The sequence below is a fragment of the Acyrthosiphon pisum genome, chromosome X, assembly GCF_005508785.2.
Source record: "Acyrthosiphon pisum isolate AL4f chromosome X, pea_aphid_22Mar2018_4r6ur, whole genome shotgun sequence".
In the NCBI taxonomy this organism is placed as follows: domain Eukaryota; kingdom Metazoa; phylum Arthropoda; class Insecta; order Hemiptera; family Aphididae; genus Acyrthosiphon; species Acyrthosiphon pisum.
Genome location: NC_042493.1, coordinates 20928746 through 20944236, shown reverse-complemented (window position 1 = coordinate 20944236; position 15491 = coordinate 20928746). Strand labels below are relative to the sequence as shown.

At 31.0% G+C, this 15491-nt stretch overlaps 1 protein-coding gene across 1 annotated transcript in view; it reads right to left on the bottom strand.

Moving 5' to 3' along the window:
• Positions 1 to 10897: 10897 nt before the first annotated feature.
• Positions 10898 to 15491, bottom strand: part of LOC100167040 (segmentation polarity homeobox protein engrailed-like) — a 38120-nt gene continuing 33526 nt past the window's right edge. The window contains 5 exon segments of the mRNA XM_008191652.3: positions 10898 to 12772; positions 12775 to 12801; positions 12804 to 12842; positions 12845 to 13004; positions 13006 to 13039. Of these exon segments, the coding sequence (XP_008189874.1) occupies positions 12708 to 12772; positions 12775 to 12801; positions 12804 to 12842; positions 12845 to 13004; positions 13006 to 13039 (325 nt within the window). The 3' untranslated portion in view covers positions 10898 to 12707.

Here is a 15491-nt window from a genome sequence, read left to right as displayed (position 1 = left end):
TCACCTTCAGAAAATCGTAGTAAATCACGGGTCTCGTATACACGTACAAAATCATATTAAATCAAGTCTTGAACCCATAGCTTTGCAAATGATATGAGTGTGTTCCATGGAGCTTCTACTATCGATCAAATACATTTTCGAAATGTATTACGGCAAAATACAGACGTTGGGAGCCAATTATGATAGTAACCGCTGGGTTGCCGGGTAGCCCAGTTACAAATCATAAGTACTCGCGTTTGGATAGTGCTAGTAAATTCGTTTTTAGTCTTTGACTTATGCAAATAGTATGGTTGCATTAAAGGAGATCTAAGCTTTCAAACCATTGCAGTGACAAAAGTACAAATCCCTAAAACTGCAGTTAGGCAAGTTAGTAATTTATTACTTATTGATAGGCACATTCAAACTATTGATTGTTACTGTTTATCTACCACCCAGCTCTCCTTTGCCGTTGTACGAAGCCTACACTTCCACAGTTGAGTAGTACTATCCTCTATCAACCCTACGCATACCCTTCTGTGTGGTGACTTGCCATATATAAAACTAGTCTAGTAATGTCTCACGTTTAGGACTTACAGCCTCTGGCAATCTATCTGCAACGTCTTTCCACCTAGTTGACACTTTCTCTTTTCTTAACCACTTTCAACTCAATCTGATTCATAACACACATGATGGCCTTCTTGACCTCGTGTTTTTGACTTCTGATAAGCCTTCTGTTACTCAAGCCCTTTCACCACTTGTTAACGCTGACTCTTTTCATTCAACTTTGTGTGTCCAATTTCCCATTGAGTTTTATGACCCTCTACCAGCAGTCCACTCGTTTCGTGATTTTAAATTTAATAGGACAAACATTGCTTGATGAATTTAAAGCTAACATAGATAATTATTGGAAAGGAGAGATAGAAAATAAAAATTTGTTTGAGATTTGGAGAAAAAGTATAAAAAAACCAATACAAGTAGTATTGTCACTCCTTCAAAAAGTTTAAATGCAGTTAATATAATACCAATTTCACTTGTTGATAGTTATGTACATGATCCTTGTACTTCCACAGCTAGCTGTTCTCAGCAAAATATTCTTATTGGGTCTGAAGAAAAAAGACAGAAATACTGGCAAAAAAAATATTACTGATGACTTCAGGTAAAGGTGTTCAATCACCTTTTAAAGAAACTTACTTTGGCCAAAATTACCAAAAAAAACCACAGTAACAAGTCGCAGATTTTGGATGCCCAGCTGTAGTCACATCTGGACAATAATATGACAAATATGAAGGAGAAAAAGAAGCCAAAAAGCAAGAAATAGAAATATTGAAATCTGAGAGAAAAAGGAAACGAGAAGAAAAGAAATATTCTAGTAACAAAAAAGTATCCAAGAAAAAAGAATTAGCACAAGTTGAAGACGAAGACTGGACATTTTCTGAATGTAGAAGTCGATACAACTCAGAGGTAATAAGAGGTTAGATGAGAGAGTGGGTAGAGAATGTAATGGATGCACAAAACAATTTCATATTGACTGTTTGCCAACAAATCACAAAAAAGAATTTGGTTTAAATAATATTAATGGTGGAAATGTTGCATTTTTATGCCATTATTGTGTGACAGAAGACAATAATTGCTCGAGTGATGATAAATTCAATGAAAACTCAAATGATGAAGACGACTAAAAAGAAACTTCAAGACTGTATGTTGTAGGTACCTTTAATAAGTACAATACCTATATAATAATTATTAATTATTTTTATAAGTTCATTTTATTTTGTTATGTCAAGATGACTTAATGATTATCAGTTATTTTTATAAGTTTGTTTTATCTTGTTATGTCAAGAAGACTTAATAGTTATTAATTATTTTTATAAGTACATTTTATTTTGTTATGTCAAGAAGAGTTACATTTTTATCTATTACCAAAAGATATTTTAATTTGTTTTTTTTTTATTTATATATATAAATTATTATTTAATTAAGTATTTTAATTGTATTATTATTATTATACTTTATTTAAAGGATTTGTTCTTTGTATATATAAAAAGACTTGTCCTGGGTAATTCATCATCGCCTAGCCGGAACTGCTGAAGCTATGGATATGAAATTTTCAGTAAATGTACTTATTAATATATACATATAGGCGCACTAAGAAAGGATTTTTCGAAATTCGCTTTTTAAAGAGGTGCTCAAACAGGGATATCGAGATTCACGGTGGAAATTGGAAATTTTATTTTTATTTATTTTTTAAATAGTTGCCATTGGTTACAGTCTACAGTAGAAATTAGTATTTATTTATTATTGGTTTCCATTGGTTATTTGGGCAGATCAGGTACAAGCTAGCACCAAATCAAATTATTTAACATTGCAGCAAGTTACATCCAAAAACAGTTGAACAATCATAATTTTTTTAAGTTGAAATTTTTTACTGATAACGGAGTGCACGGGTTCAGCTTGGTATGAATGTTTGTGTGTAGACCTCTGGAAAGAAGATAGATTAATTTAATAAGGACTAAATTTAGTTTTTTTTATTTATTGGATTTTAGTACGCTTAGGTTAGGTTAGGATTTTGTATTAATTGATTATATTATTCCACCGTAGGTGGAATTAAGTAAAAACGACAAACTTTGTATAACTTTGATACTTTAGAGTTAGGTTAATCATACACTCACGTACAAACAGCATGGGGTCCTCGATCTACCGCAGTAGATTGCCTACCTGATAATATACTGCTGCGAACCAGAATTTTTATTCTGGGCCTCGGAAAAGTTAAGACAAGTTTTGAACACCATACACCGATTATAAAATAACGAATTGAATAAAGTTTGAGTCATATAGAGTTGGTACATTTAACGGGCAACGAAGTGCACGGGATCAGCTATTTTTGATAAAAATATATTTATCATTATTACCGCTAGAAACATTTCAATACGTTTTCATTAACCATTTTTATATTTACTTGCCGATCACATTAAACGATAAAATTTGAATAAAAAATTATACAAATCAACGTCCGGAGGCAAAATAAACAACCAATCACGGGCGAAGCTGTGACGGGTCGGCTAGTTTATTTATAATTTTGATAAAATTTTGGTTTTAAACCTAAACGCCAAACACTAGATTTTTATATTGCCAAACACTGTATTTTGTCAAAGACTGGTTTTTTTTGTGTCAAACACTAGATTTTTTATGTCATACACTGGTATCTCAAGTTAATATTAAAAAATATACTTGCAAAATAATAAGTATATGAAAGAGTACAAGATTCTTCATAATTAGGTTAATAAATCAATATTATAACAAGACTGAATTAAAGATTTATTTTCTAAGATAGGAAAAGAAATTAATATGTTATGTTGTCAAACACTGGTGACTTCATCCTACGCATGATTTTATTTTATTAAAATGGGACTCCTAAAAACTGGGTTTTTTTAAATAGGTTTTTCACGCTAAGCAATGATTTTGTGTTGGTTTGTATTGTTCCCCATAATCAATCGATACCTAGGTTACCTATGTTTCTTCGTTTAATATAATGGCGATGTGATTTTCGCTCCAGTAATGTGCAAAGCTTTTGATAGTCGTGTACACGCAACATGTTTTGCAGACGGTGGCTCACAAGAATCGAATTACAAACCGTGTAAACCATTAATCATTAATTATAATTATAAAATCAACGGAATCATCAAAACCGATTGAGACGATATTTTGTAATTTTGTACTGATCGTTACCTACGTATAATATTTTCGTCAAACTTTTCGACACCTACCAATATTTTATTAAAGACAACATTCACACACGACTAGCACCTATATGGCTATATGTGCACATGGCAATTGTAGCAATTCAAATTTCACAGCATTCATCACCTGCATAGAATAAAAATCTGTCTTATTTATATTTAAAAAAATACTCACTCTACGCTAGGATGCCATTTACCTATTCATAATTATTTTTATTCTTTTTAGATAGAGAACCCACGTAAGATATTCGTGTTCATTATTACACCAGTAAACACAAACGTTTTCTCAATACTCAATACGAGTGTAAAACAATCACCATACATCGTGTCCATTCTTAAACTACAGTAATATTAATGCACATTATTTAAGCCGGTAGTAACTCAGTCAAAAGTTGAAATAATTGTAGTTAAGTATTTAGTGTTTTGCTTATCTGCGGTAATATACATTTTTTTTTTCAGTGGAAAGCATTTATAACTAAGACAATATTATAAGCGGATTCTATCAGAATATACAGTAAAAACAACATTTAGACTATAATGCTAGATTGTAAAATGACTAATAACTAATGAGTGCCATGACAAAATTTATTTATTTTGTCATGATGAGTGCTAACTTGTGATTATTGACAACGAAAGAAGGCGCGACGTCTGAGTGCACGACCAACGGAGTATGTAATGAAACGTTTCATCATGAAACTTTCATGATTGACCATTGACGCATCGTTGACACTAGCGCAGCGACCGTTTTTCACGCACACGAAAATAGGGAGGGCGTATTGGATTCATTACGTTCACGAATTAAGATAATATATAATTATCTGAATTATTGATTACGTCAGTCGCCATTCATATTTAGTTATTATTATTGTTTTAAAATTTGAGCAGAAAATTCGTATGTCAACTAGCTAAAGAAAAAAAGTAATGATTATAAAATTTACTAGAGAAAACCTTGGCAATGAATATTAATAATTGGCGTAACTACGGGGGCATGTATGGGGGTCATATCCTCCCGGAGACCAAATTTAGTACACAATACAACACGTATATAACAATATTAATATATGAATAGGTATACAGAATATGTCTTTTACATTTTTATAACCCCTTCCCCCCCCCCCCCCGTTAAAAAATCCTAGATAAGCTATTCTTCCAATTCAACCGGTGTTTTAACATTATCACAAAAACCATTATTTTTGCTGATTTTCTATAACATCTTAAAATGTAAGAAAAAATTTTGATCAAGAAAAACTAACAAAACCATGAACCAATTACCTCTGAATCAAGTGATAACCAACTAGTTATTGTTTGTGTATTTACTAATTTAATGGCATTTTTATTTACATTAGATTCCATCACATTAGTTCAATTAATGTGTTTACTTTTATATTGTTTATTAAGTTAATTATTATTAAAGTTTATTATATTAAGTTAAATGTATTTATTATAATGTTACTATTAAATATTAACTATTTAATATATTTTTTTAAACAATTTAATTATAAATTAATTTAAATTAATCTAAAATACCTACCTACATATGTTTGTAAAATTGTTATTGTAATGTTTAGGTACCTATAAAGTACGATTTTTTTAGAAATAATGTTTGTCAATATTATACATAGGTACCCAGTGTAGTAACCCGTCGCTGTCACCAGATTGGTTACTCCACACTTCTTTAACGACGAAGGCACGTACACGTCGTTGAACTGGATCGGAGGATGGTTGAGTTTTGATGAAATGAATTAACGAACACCAATGTAGATCAATATAAATAGATATATGTATATTAAATAAGAACTGATATAATTAATTTAAATTATTAAATTTGTCGACCGAATGAATAATTCAGCCGGAGAAAAGTTGTAATTTAATTTAGACTTGATGTGGACGGCGATGCGGCTGTTTCTAGTCCGCGACCCACACAAGTATTTGTAAGGACTGGTAACTACTTCTGAAGTGTCTGTGAAACAGGGCCCCTATTTATATGGGACATGCCGGGATTTTGGAAAGCATGATTGACGTCATGGAAATGGCGTGATGTTGTTCTAGCCACCTGGACTTTAGATTGCCGTTTTTGTGCAAAATCGTCGGTTTACACCAGAAATAAGGGTAATCGATTTCTGACAGTGATTTTTCTTTTGATATCTAGTTAAAGTTTTTTAAAATTTAATAAGTACCTACGAGATTTCTCATAAGTTGTTCTACCTTTATCAAAAAAAAACTGAAAATCTGTCTGCTGGAAAATAAGATTAAATTTGTATGACTGAAGTACAATTTATTTCTTACAACATTGGATATTCACACATGGAGTGATTTCCTTAGAATTTTGTAGTAATTCAAAAACGAATAACTATAGGTAGGTACTTGAAATTTATGCCATAGGTATGTTTATTTTATTATTTTCTATAAAATAAACAATTTTCAAAATATTTTGACTGGTTTTGAGTTTCTAAAGACATTTTCAATTTTCAATTTTTTTAGTTTTTTTTTTTGAATAAATGTCTATAAAATTGTATGCGTTGGGTTAAAATCTTCGAAAATTATATACAAGGCTCTACATTGTTACAATATCAGTTTAAAAATATCATATAATATTATAATATTATATTACTATTACCCATATCTCAAATAAAAATTATTATTTATAAATACGTTTTTTCACTTACTTAATTAGTTTTTTAGATAATTTTTAAGGTCATCTTTTGAAGTTTTTAGGGCAATTTTGCACTTTTTTAGGGAATTTTCGCATTTTCGCGTTTTTGGTCATTTTTGTGTGTTTTTAAGGTCATCAACACCCTAACTCTAATTATAATTTATCAAATAATATTATTGTAACTTCTTTTCCTGTGTTTATTAGATTCTATTTATTGTTTCCCTTAACTATTGTATTTATTTCATTTCTGTATGTATTATTTGTTATTGATAACGTTGAGCACTGTTTGCCATTTGAGTCATCTTCAAAAAAAATAAAAATATTCTATTTTAATTCGATTTATACATTACATTTGATATTATAATTTAATTCAAAAATACCTACTTACCTTATACCGGGGTAAATACATAAAAGAAATAGTTTATTGTACATATATACCTGCCATAATTGATACAGTTTACGCTGTTATTAAAATTTAATAGATATTTAGAATAACTTAGCTGTAAAATATAAATGTTAAATATATATTTAATACTCACCACTTATAAGTAGAAATAACATACCTAGTCGTTTTTTCAAAAGTTTTAAATTTTTGAGTAATTTATTTTTTGAATTATTAAAAGTGTTAAACAATACATAACACATTTACACACAATATTTATTTTTAAATGAACCCAGCGTGAAATATAGATTTCTAAAATGATACAGCCTTACAAGTTTTAAATTATACATAGGTAAATAATAATATATATTATACGAGGCTGGGCATTAATGAGTTAAGTTAAGTTAAAAAGTTAAATTTATTTAAACTTTTTAACTTAACTAATTAATTTTGGATTTTCATTAACTTAACTATTAACTTACTAAATTTCTTTTTTAACTAACGTGAAATTAACGAATTAATTTTTCATTTTGAGAAATAAGTTAAGTTAATTTATTTTGTTTTTAATTTAATTATATTTCACTATTTCAGTCTATTTCGTTTCCATGCCAAAAAATATTTACCGTGAATTATTTAAAATTAAAAATGTATATTATTCGAATCTAACTTATATAGAAATTTCTGTACAACTGTATACAGTCTATAATTTAGTTTTGAGTTGGAAAAAAATGAAGTATGTACTCTAGCGTTGTATAAACAAATTACCTTTTTTTTAACTTAATAAAATGTTAACAAAAAGTGTATATGAACTTTTAACTTAACTGAGTTAACCTATATTTAAATTAACTTTTAACTTTCAACATTTTGTTATTGGAGCATATTAACTTAACTTAACTGAGTTCAAAAAAATCATTAACTTGCCCAGCCTTGATATTATTTATATATCCATTTGTTGCTACTTTGATAGGTATAATACAAGTGATTATACCATATTTTAATACCTTTAAAATGATTTTTTTTAGTTTAACAGTATTTGTTAACTTAGTTGATGTTTGAAAAATGTATATTAATTTAATTTAAATGAAGAAAAAATACTTTACTTAACTGAGTTAAAAAATATCATTAACTTGCCCAGCCTTGTTAATACTATGTACATACACGGCTACAAAGAGTGATTCACCAATCATGCTCACACCCATATTTTCTTTTAATAATGAATTTATTCAAAATTCTGATTTTTGGCATTTTTAAATATAGGTACCTACTCAAATACCATAATTACCAATTTTTGAATTTGTTTGTACTACTTAAGGATTTTCCTGCACGGATACAAATTTCTGTTTTATACTGTAAATTATTTAGTAAATAACTTTTTGAAAATTTCAAGGTGCCACATTCAAAATTTGAATGAGTCAGTAATTTGTTGATTAGTTATTAAAATGTTTGTATTGAGGATAAGTCCTTAAAAATGGTATTGCATAAATATAAAATAATTGTAAAATTGGATATAATATTTATTATAGGTACTTGGGTCATTTTTACAAATTATTGATATCGATAGACTAAGATTAATGATTAATTTTCATATCTTATAAGCACATTACTTACCGTGGCCCTTTTATCTTTTTAACAGAAACTTAAATGACTCAAAACTATTTGTAAGAATTTTGAGTTTGATACCTACATTTCAGAAAAATTATTTACTGTATAATTTATAGTTGATTAGGGGTGTTCTCGTATGAAAAACAGAAGTTAGTGTCTCCACAGAACACTCCTTAATACAAAAATCCCTAAGAATTTGAAAAAAAAAATAATCTTAAAGCATAATTTAAAATTCAAAAATTCAGATTTTGAATAACTGCTTATTGAAGAAAAAAGGGGGTGAGCATGTTTGGTGGAACGCCCTGTATAATAAGTAGTTTTTCGGGCGTTTCTGAGAGAATGACATGGAAACAACTGCAAAACATCTAGATCCAGTATTGATAAACTATCAATATTTAAATTTATAAATTTATTATATATTTTTTTTTTAGTTTATTGAATATCGATAGGTAGGTCTTGAAACAATGATATTTTAATTATTTTGTTTCTTGTTATATTTCACATTTTATCAGATAACTCAAATGATTTACTTATGGCATGAAGGTATAGGTACATTTAATATTTTATTACCTATTTATATTTATTTTTTGTCGCACACTAAATATGTATGTATACGATAATTTGGTGATTAATATGATTTACCAATTGGCATTGGTTTATAGTAATTAAATATTAATATAAAAATATTATGAGGGTAATTGAATAGTACCTATCACCACTATGGTTTTATATTATACTTAGTACAATATATATTATATATTATATTGTACAGGAAATATCTTACCTGTTGTATCTTAAAGTCGTGTATATCTGCGGAAACGACATCGGTTTAAAATACCCGTGTAATTGCTACGTTCGAGACTTATTGGATCGTTAATGTGTTCCTATATAATAGTACATTTATATATGGTATATATAGTATATACCATATATAAATGTACATAATACCTATATATTAGTTATACCTACATATAACCTATACGTACCGTCAACATATACCGTTTATTTCCTATTTGACTGCGATCATTTCAAATGTGTTAATCTATACTATACAGTATGATAAATATAATGTCGCCATAATATCATCAAGAAAATCTGGGACAGGTAGCAAAAATAGTAAATTAAATTCGATTCAAATTAGCATTGAACATTATTATCAATTACATATATTATACAATATACATATTTAACAACCAACACATCATTCAATAGTCAATACACATTGTTTACGTTATTATAGCGGTACAACAACAATGATTATTATTTATCTAATTGGTTAGGTTATATATATTTGTATAGCAGCGGTCCTTAACCGCTGTAGTCTGCGACACCCATATCAAAGAATCGCGACCTTATTATAGTAGATTTATCAAGCCTGCACAGAAAGTTTAGTTTTCGATGACGGTTGAAGGTTTGAAGCGATGGAAAGCGACTTTTTTTCGTCCAGCGGGCGTAAAGTGCGAATCCCCAAAAGTGCTAGGCACGCATATCACGCGTATCCTCTGCACAACTAGACACTGAAATCTATAATACGGTCCTTAGAAAACATAAACATTTGGTTACATCTTACATATTTATATTATAACCTCCTTGCATGACGCGTAAACGTGTTTCTTTCGTGAAATTGTTTTCGTACAATAATCTGGTTGTTGCATAGATCCCCGCATAGTGCATTACGATTGCCGTGATTATATATATTTTTATTCTTATTTTATTTTAATATAATAATAATTATTTATACTGAAGTCTATACCACGGTCCTTAAAAAACATAAACTGTCGGTGTATGTACCAATAAATGAAGTTGGATAGCGGGTTTTTACTTACGACTAACACACTCATAGGCACAAATAGTAGGGGGGCTTTAGGGGCTAAGCCCTCCCAAAAATGTCCATAACCCCCCAAACATTTCTTACGTTTTGTTTTAAGCTTATTCAGTATTATCAAAATAAGGCTTAAGCCCCCCCAAATCCCAAACGCTATTTGCGCCTATGAACACACTATACCTTGTTTCCAATTTAGTACAATTTTCTAATTATGATATAAAATTATATTTTATCATCATCGTTACGTCGGGTACGGAGTAATAAATGACAATACACAGCAAATTAAATATTGAAATATATGATTATATTAATTGTTTTATTGTTATTTTTATCGTCATTGTATTTTTACAGTGGATATATACGAAAGACTCAAAAAGAAAACGTAATGATAATGTTATACTTTATAATGATAATTACACGTGTGTACCTATATAATTATTATATATAATGTAATTAGGTACGTATATATCTATTAAAAGTTGATACAGGTAAGTATAAACGTAATTGATCCTATGGAACATCATTTAGGGTACACTTAAACACAAAATACATATAACATAGAAGTCGAGTACATAATATAATATGGTATATGTATATATATAATATATATGTGTGTACACTGTATACAGACAATATAATAGTACATTTAGCATATAATGATATAATATATAATATAATAATACATATATAGTTATTAATGACTAGAAATACAATTAAAAATAAAAATATGTAATCGTAAAATTCTTAAAAAAAAAACTAAATATTTCAGTCTACGTTATTTCTAAAATATACATGTCTTACATGCTATGTAGAGCTATATTACTAGATCCGCTGGTTTAAGACGTACATTCTATACCTATTATCCCTATGAACATCACGACCGTGAAACACATACCTTGTAGTAGGTACTAAACATAATTCACACCGTCTACTTCGTCTGTCGTCCTCTATACCAACCTAAATTGTATCACGATTAGTCCAATGAAATATTATCGTCTCGAGCTTATTGATTCTATGCCTACATTAAGTACACGTCTATATCATACGTCTTGTATACACTCTGCACTGACTCTGACAAGGATGATAGCTCTTTCTTGAGGGCTATAGGAAAATGTAGGTAAATACCTACATTTTCCTATTTGTCCAAACAAACCATTTCCCGGCGAGTGCTTGTGTGTAAATTAAGCCACATTAGTATGCCACAATAATTATGGCTACACTAGTTAATCGTACCTAAATAAATTTATAAGACACGATAATGGTGATAGAATCCCATAAACTGATACCCATGTCTGTATACATAAATATTCGATTGCGGGACCATGAGCGATGTTTCGTTTAAAGGGATGGAAAATATCAGATTGCAAAATAATTAATTAAATGTTGTTTTTTAGATGGAAATTACCGATAACAATCATCGCGGCTCCACGATTATCGTGTAATCAAGTACCTATTAACAATAAGTATTTACAAAATTAATGATTTAGTTTATTTATATTCTCGAAAAAAGTGTCGAAAAGAATTGATATTGATCAAAATACACCTTAACACACTTTATCGAATCAACGACCGTCGCCTGACAACATATTCTGTTGTACAGTTTTTCTGAGTAATTTTGCATTTTCAAAAATATAATAGAATATTAGGCTTTTAGCGATGAAAAACGCCCACAGCCATGGTATATTTATATCTATATTTTTGCGTACACACATAATACAAAAACGCGAGCCTAAGGTAACCCAGCAAACGAAACGCGAAAAGTACAGAAAAAAATGTTGTAAGTAGACTCGACGGTAATACAATATAACAGCAGCCCTACAGCTGGTGTAGGTACATAACAAATAACAATATAGATAGATCATCGACCTATGTCGTTCGTATAAACTCGCACTAATAATAATTATCAAAGACCTAAGGTGAGACTGCTATATTTTAAGATATAAACCTATAATCTATAATATTATGCATTATTTACATGACACGTACTACTATTATAATAATATATAATATATACACTCGTACGCGGTGTACGAACCGGAGTCGTACAATTAAAATTTTAGTATAATTTTAACACGTTATCCAACTATAGGCACACTGTATGTGCATAGAAACGAAAAACAAAGCTTTAACAAAATAAAAAAAACGCGTCAAATATATATTTATTATACCTATAATATAATATCGCACGTAAATAATATAAAATATGCGCAGAGGTGGACCACGGGATAGGAGACGATTATCGGAAGATGAAACGAAAAAGACACTACAGGAAGTGGAAGAAACGGAATAAAAACCGACGATTATACACTTATCGCGGAGTCCACCTGTTGGCGGAGCTATGGTAGGACTGAGGAAGGTTATATTTGTATTGTATACAGAGTGCGCAGTACCGTCAGAAGGAACTCTGGTTAACCCGCGTTTTTCTAAGATTTTAGAGAGAAAAACAATTTCCAACGGGAAAGACGCTCGATGCGTATATACACCCGATTGGTAAAAGAAAAGTGGCTACAAGAATGGAGCCAGCTGACATTACGAGGACGCAACCGTCATGTGGTCATCCATCTCTTCGTCGGACATGGCGACCGTGATGTGATGTACAGTCCCTGTGCCATCAGCTGCAAGTCAGCGGGTTCTTGGAGCCACTAAACTTCTTGATCTTGCCGCTTGTCTGAACCATATCTTATCTAGAGCTTCGTTCAGAACCCAGCTCGTGGACAATTCATGGCGCTGCGACTCGGTCAGGTACCGGATCTCGTTGAACTTATCTTCAATCAGAACAAGCTGCTCGCCACTGAACGCGGTCCTGGGTCGCTTCTCTTCCGGAACACTTGTCATTCCGTTTCATCCTCCGCGAACGGGGTCTGCAAAATGGCCCAAAAAACATCCGATTATTATATGAAAAAACGAGCACAAACTGCACGTTATTATAATATTATATAGGTATTAGGTATATATACAGCGGCGTCGCGGAAGCATTGCGAAAGCAGTCCCCGCGGCGCCGTCGGTTCAAACATGGAAAAAAAAAGGTATTGGGTATATTACAGGTACCTAGGTACTTTTAGATGTTGGTTAGGTGGATCGCTGCTAATTATGTTAAAATCTGATAAAATTGTACTGTTAAACTATTAATTGATTGCCTTTATTTATTGCCTATGGTCTATAGGTACCTAATACAAATAGTCCGCGGAAATTCTAAAAACTATACTAAACATTCCTCGAAGTGAAAAGAAATTAGTATGCGAGGGTGAAGAGCTACAATAAATATAAATATACGTATTTACATGCATGGTGCACCGCAGTGATTTTTTTTTAACGTCAATCGATATTTTCTCTTTTAGTTATATCCCAAACAAGAACATTTTTCTGAAAATGTCATGTATTGTGTATTGCCATAATTATATATATATAATTTTGTATATTTTGTACACTAATTCATTAATACATGTTGCATATTTAGACGATAAGGTGGTATTTGAGCCACCTTAGGTCACAGAAAAAAGCTCAAACACCGACAAACTTCGCTTTCATTTTTCAAAATCGCGGCCATTAAATCATCGTTCAACGACGTAGTGATCTCCCCGACGTACAATCGTTTCGGTATTTAATGCTCGGCGGGCTGAGGATATTTATAATAATAATATATATCATGTCGTACAGGCGTACAGCACAAACACGCACTTTATATTAATTATCGCATAACGCGTTGTCCCTCGTCCACGATTGTTCGTCGGCCGGTTGCGCAGGTTTTTGGCCCCGCGCCAAACACGACGACGACAGACGATTGTGCGGCGAATGTATTATTATAATATGTTTTATACGCGCGATGCACACATCGATATGGCGATAATAAATTATTATCATATTATATTTTGTCGTACGCGTGCGGGTGTGTAGGTATAATGTTGTATTATAAATACGGTGGAAAACCGACGATCTCTGCCCTACAGTATAAGCACAATAATATTATATTATTTTAAATATATTATCCACCTGAACCACCTATATTATATACCTGCCCGCCTATAGCGATGTGTACGTACAACGTGCAGAGTTCCCACGTCAATTATTACCATCATAATATTATTATTACACACGCGTTAGGTTAGGTCCGACTGGTGTGTGTGTGTGTATAGCATAATATACTTACTCGAGTAATAAATGATACTGTGATCGCCGCACGGTCGCAATTAAAAAAAAAATCAACCTCGTTTGGCAAACGTTCGTGCCGGTGGTAATATTAGATATATTATTATTTGTAAATAACATAATAATGTAATATCAATACAATAACGGTTCCTTACATACGTAATAACAACATTGGTAATAATACCCCGACATTGTCGACAAGATAGGTGATTAAAATAGTTAAATTTGAAATAATAATGAGCCACACCCCTCCCACTAGTAAAAAAATAGTGTCCACATTTCTAATTTCATGAGTTTATACAGTTTTATGTCTTAAAAGGAATTTTTGCCTGATTTATTGAGTACTTACCTAAGTATCAAATGTGTTTAAGAATTGAAATGTTTACCATATCCAAGCCCAAACCAATATAAATCCTACAGAAAAATAAGAAAATCAGCAAGTAGCAACTAGGAAATTCGTAAAAACGATTTGTTTGTATTTCTTAAATACAAACATTGAAAAGAACCTATAAGTACTATTTAGTTATTTTGTCTAAACATTTTTGTTTTATTTTGGTATTAAATTAATAGTTATGTATGAATAAACAACAGTGTTTACTTAATGTGACGTTGTGACCTAAAATCGTTCAAGTTCCTTAAAAACATATATTTCATTCACTTCACGAGTTTATTTCGATATGATATTTCCAGCAAAACGGTTAAAGTCGGAAAACGATACTGCCGTCTAATTTACACAAATTAAAAATTACATTTCACGAAATTGTACAACCCTATGTGCATATATTAGTGTTTATTTGGGTCCGAGAATTGGGGTTCGACCTAACGATTCGCCCCTTCACCAGCATCCAGCCTCGTGGAAATTCGCGTTAAATATACGTCTGACTTTCCGTGTATACGAATAACGGAGTTTCCGCGCCCCACCGCAAAACGTCAGACGTGTACTAGTACTTACATATAACAAATGTAGGAAGTCGAATATAGGTGGGTATATTATTATATCCATGAGCTGTAATGAGGGTGTCTCCGCGCAACAGCTATTACATATACATGGAGTTGGCTGAAACGTCAACTTCAATGCTGCTGTTAATATAATATATAGAGCTGTTATAATAATATAGCGAAGCGCTTCCAAACTTTGCATTGAATATCTACGTTTCGTATATATAG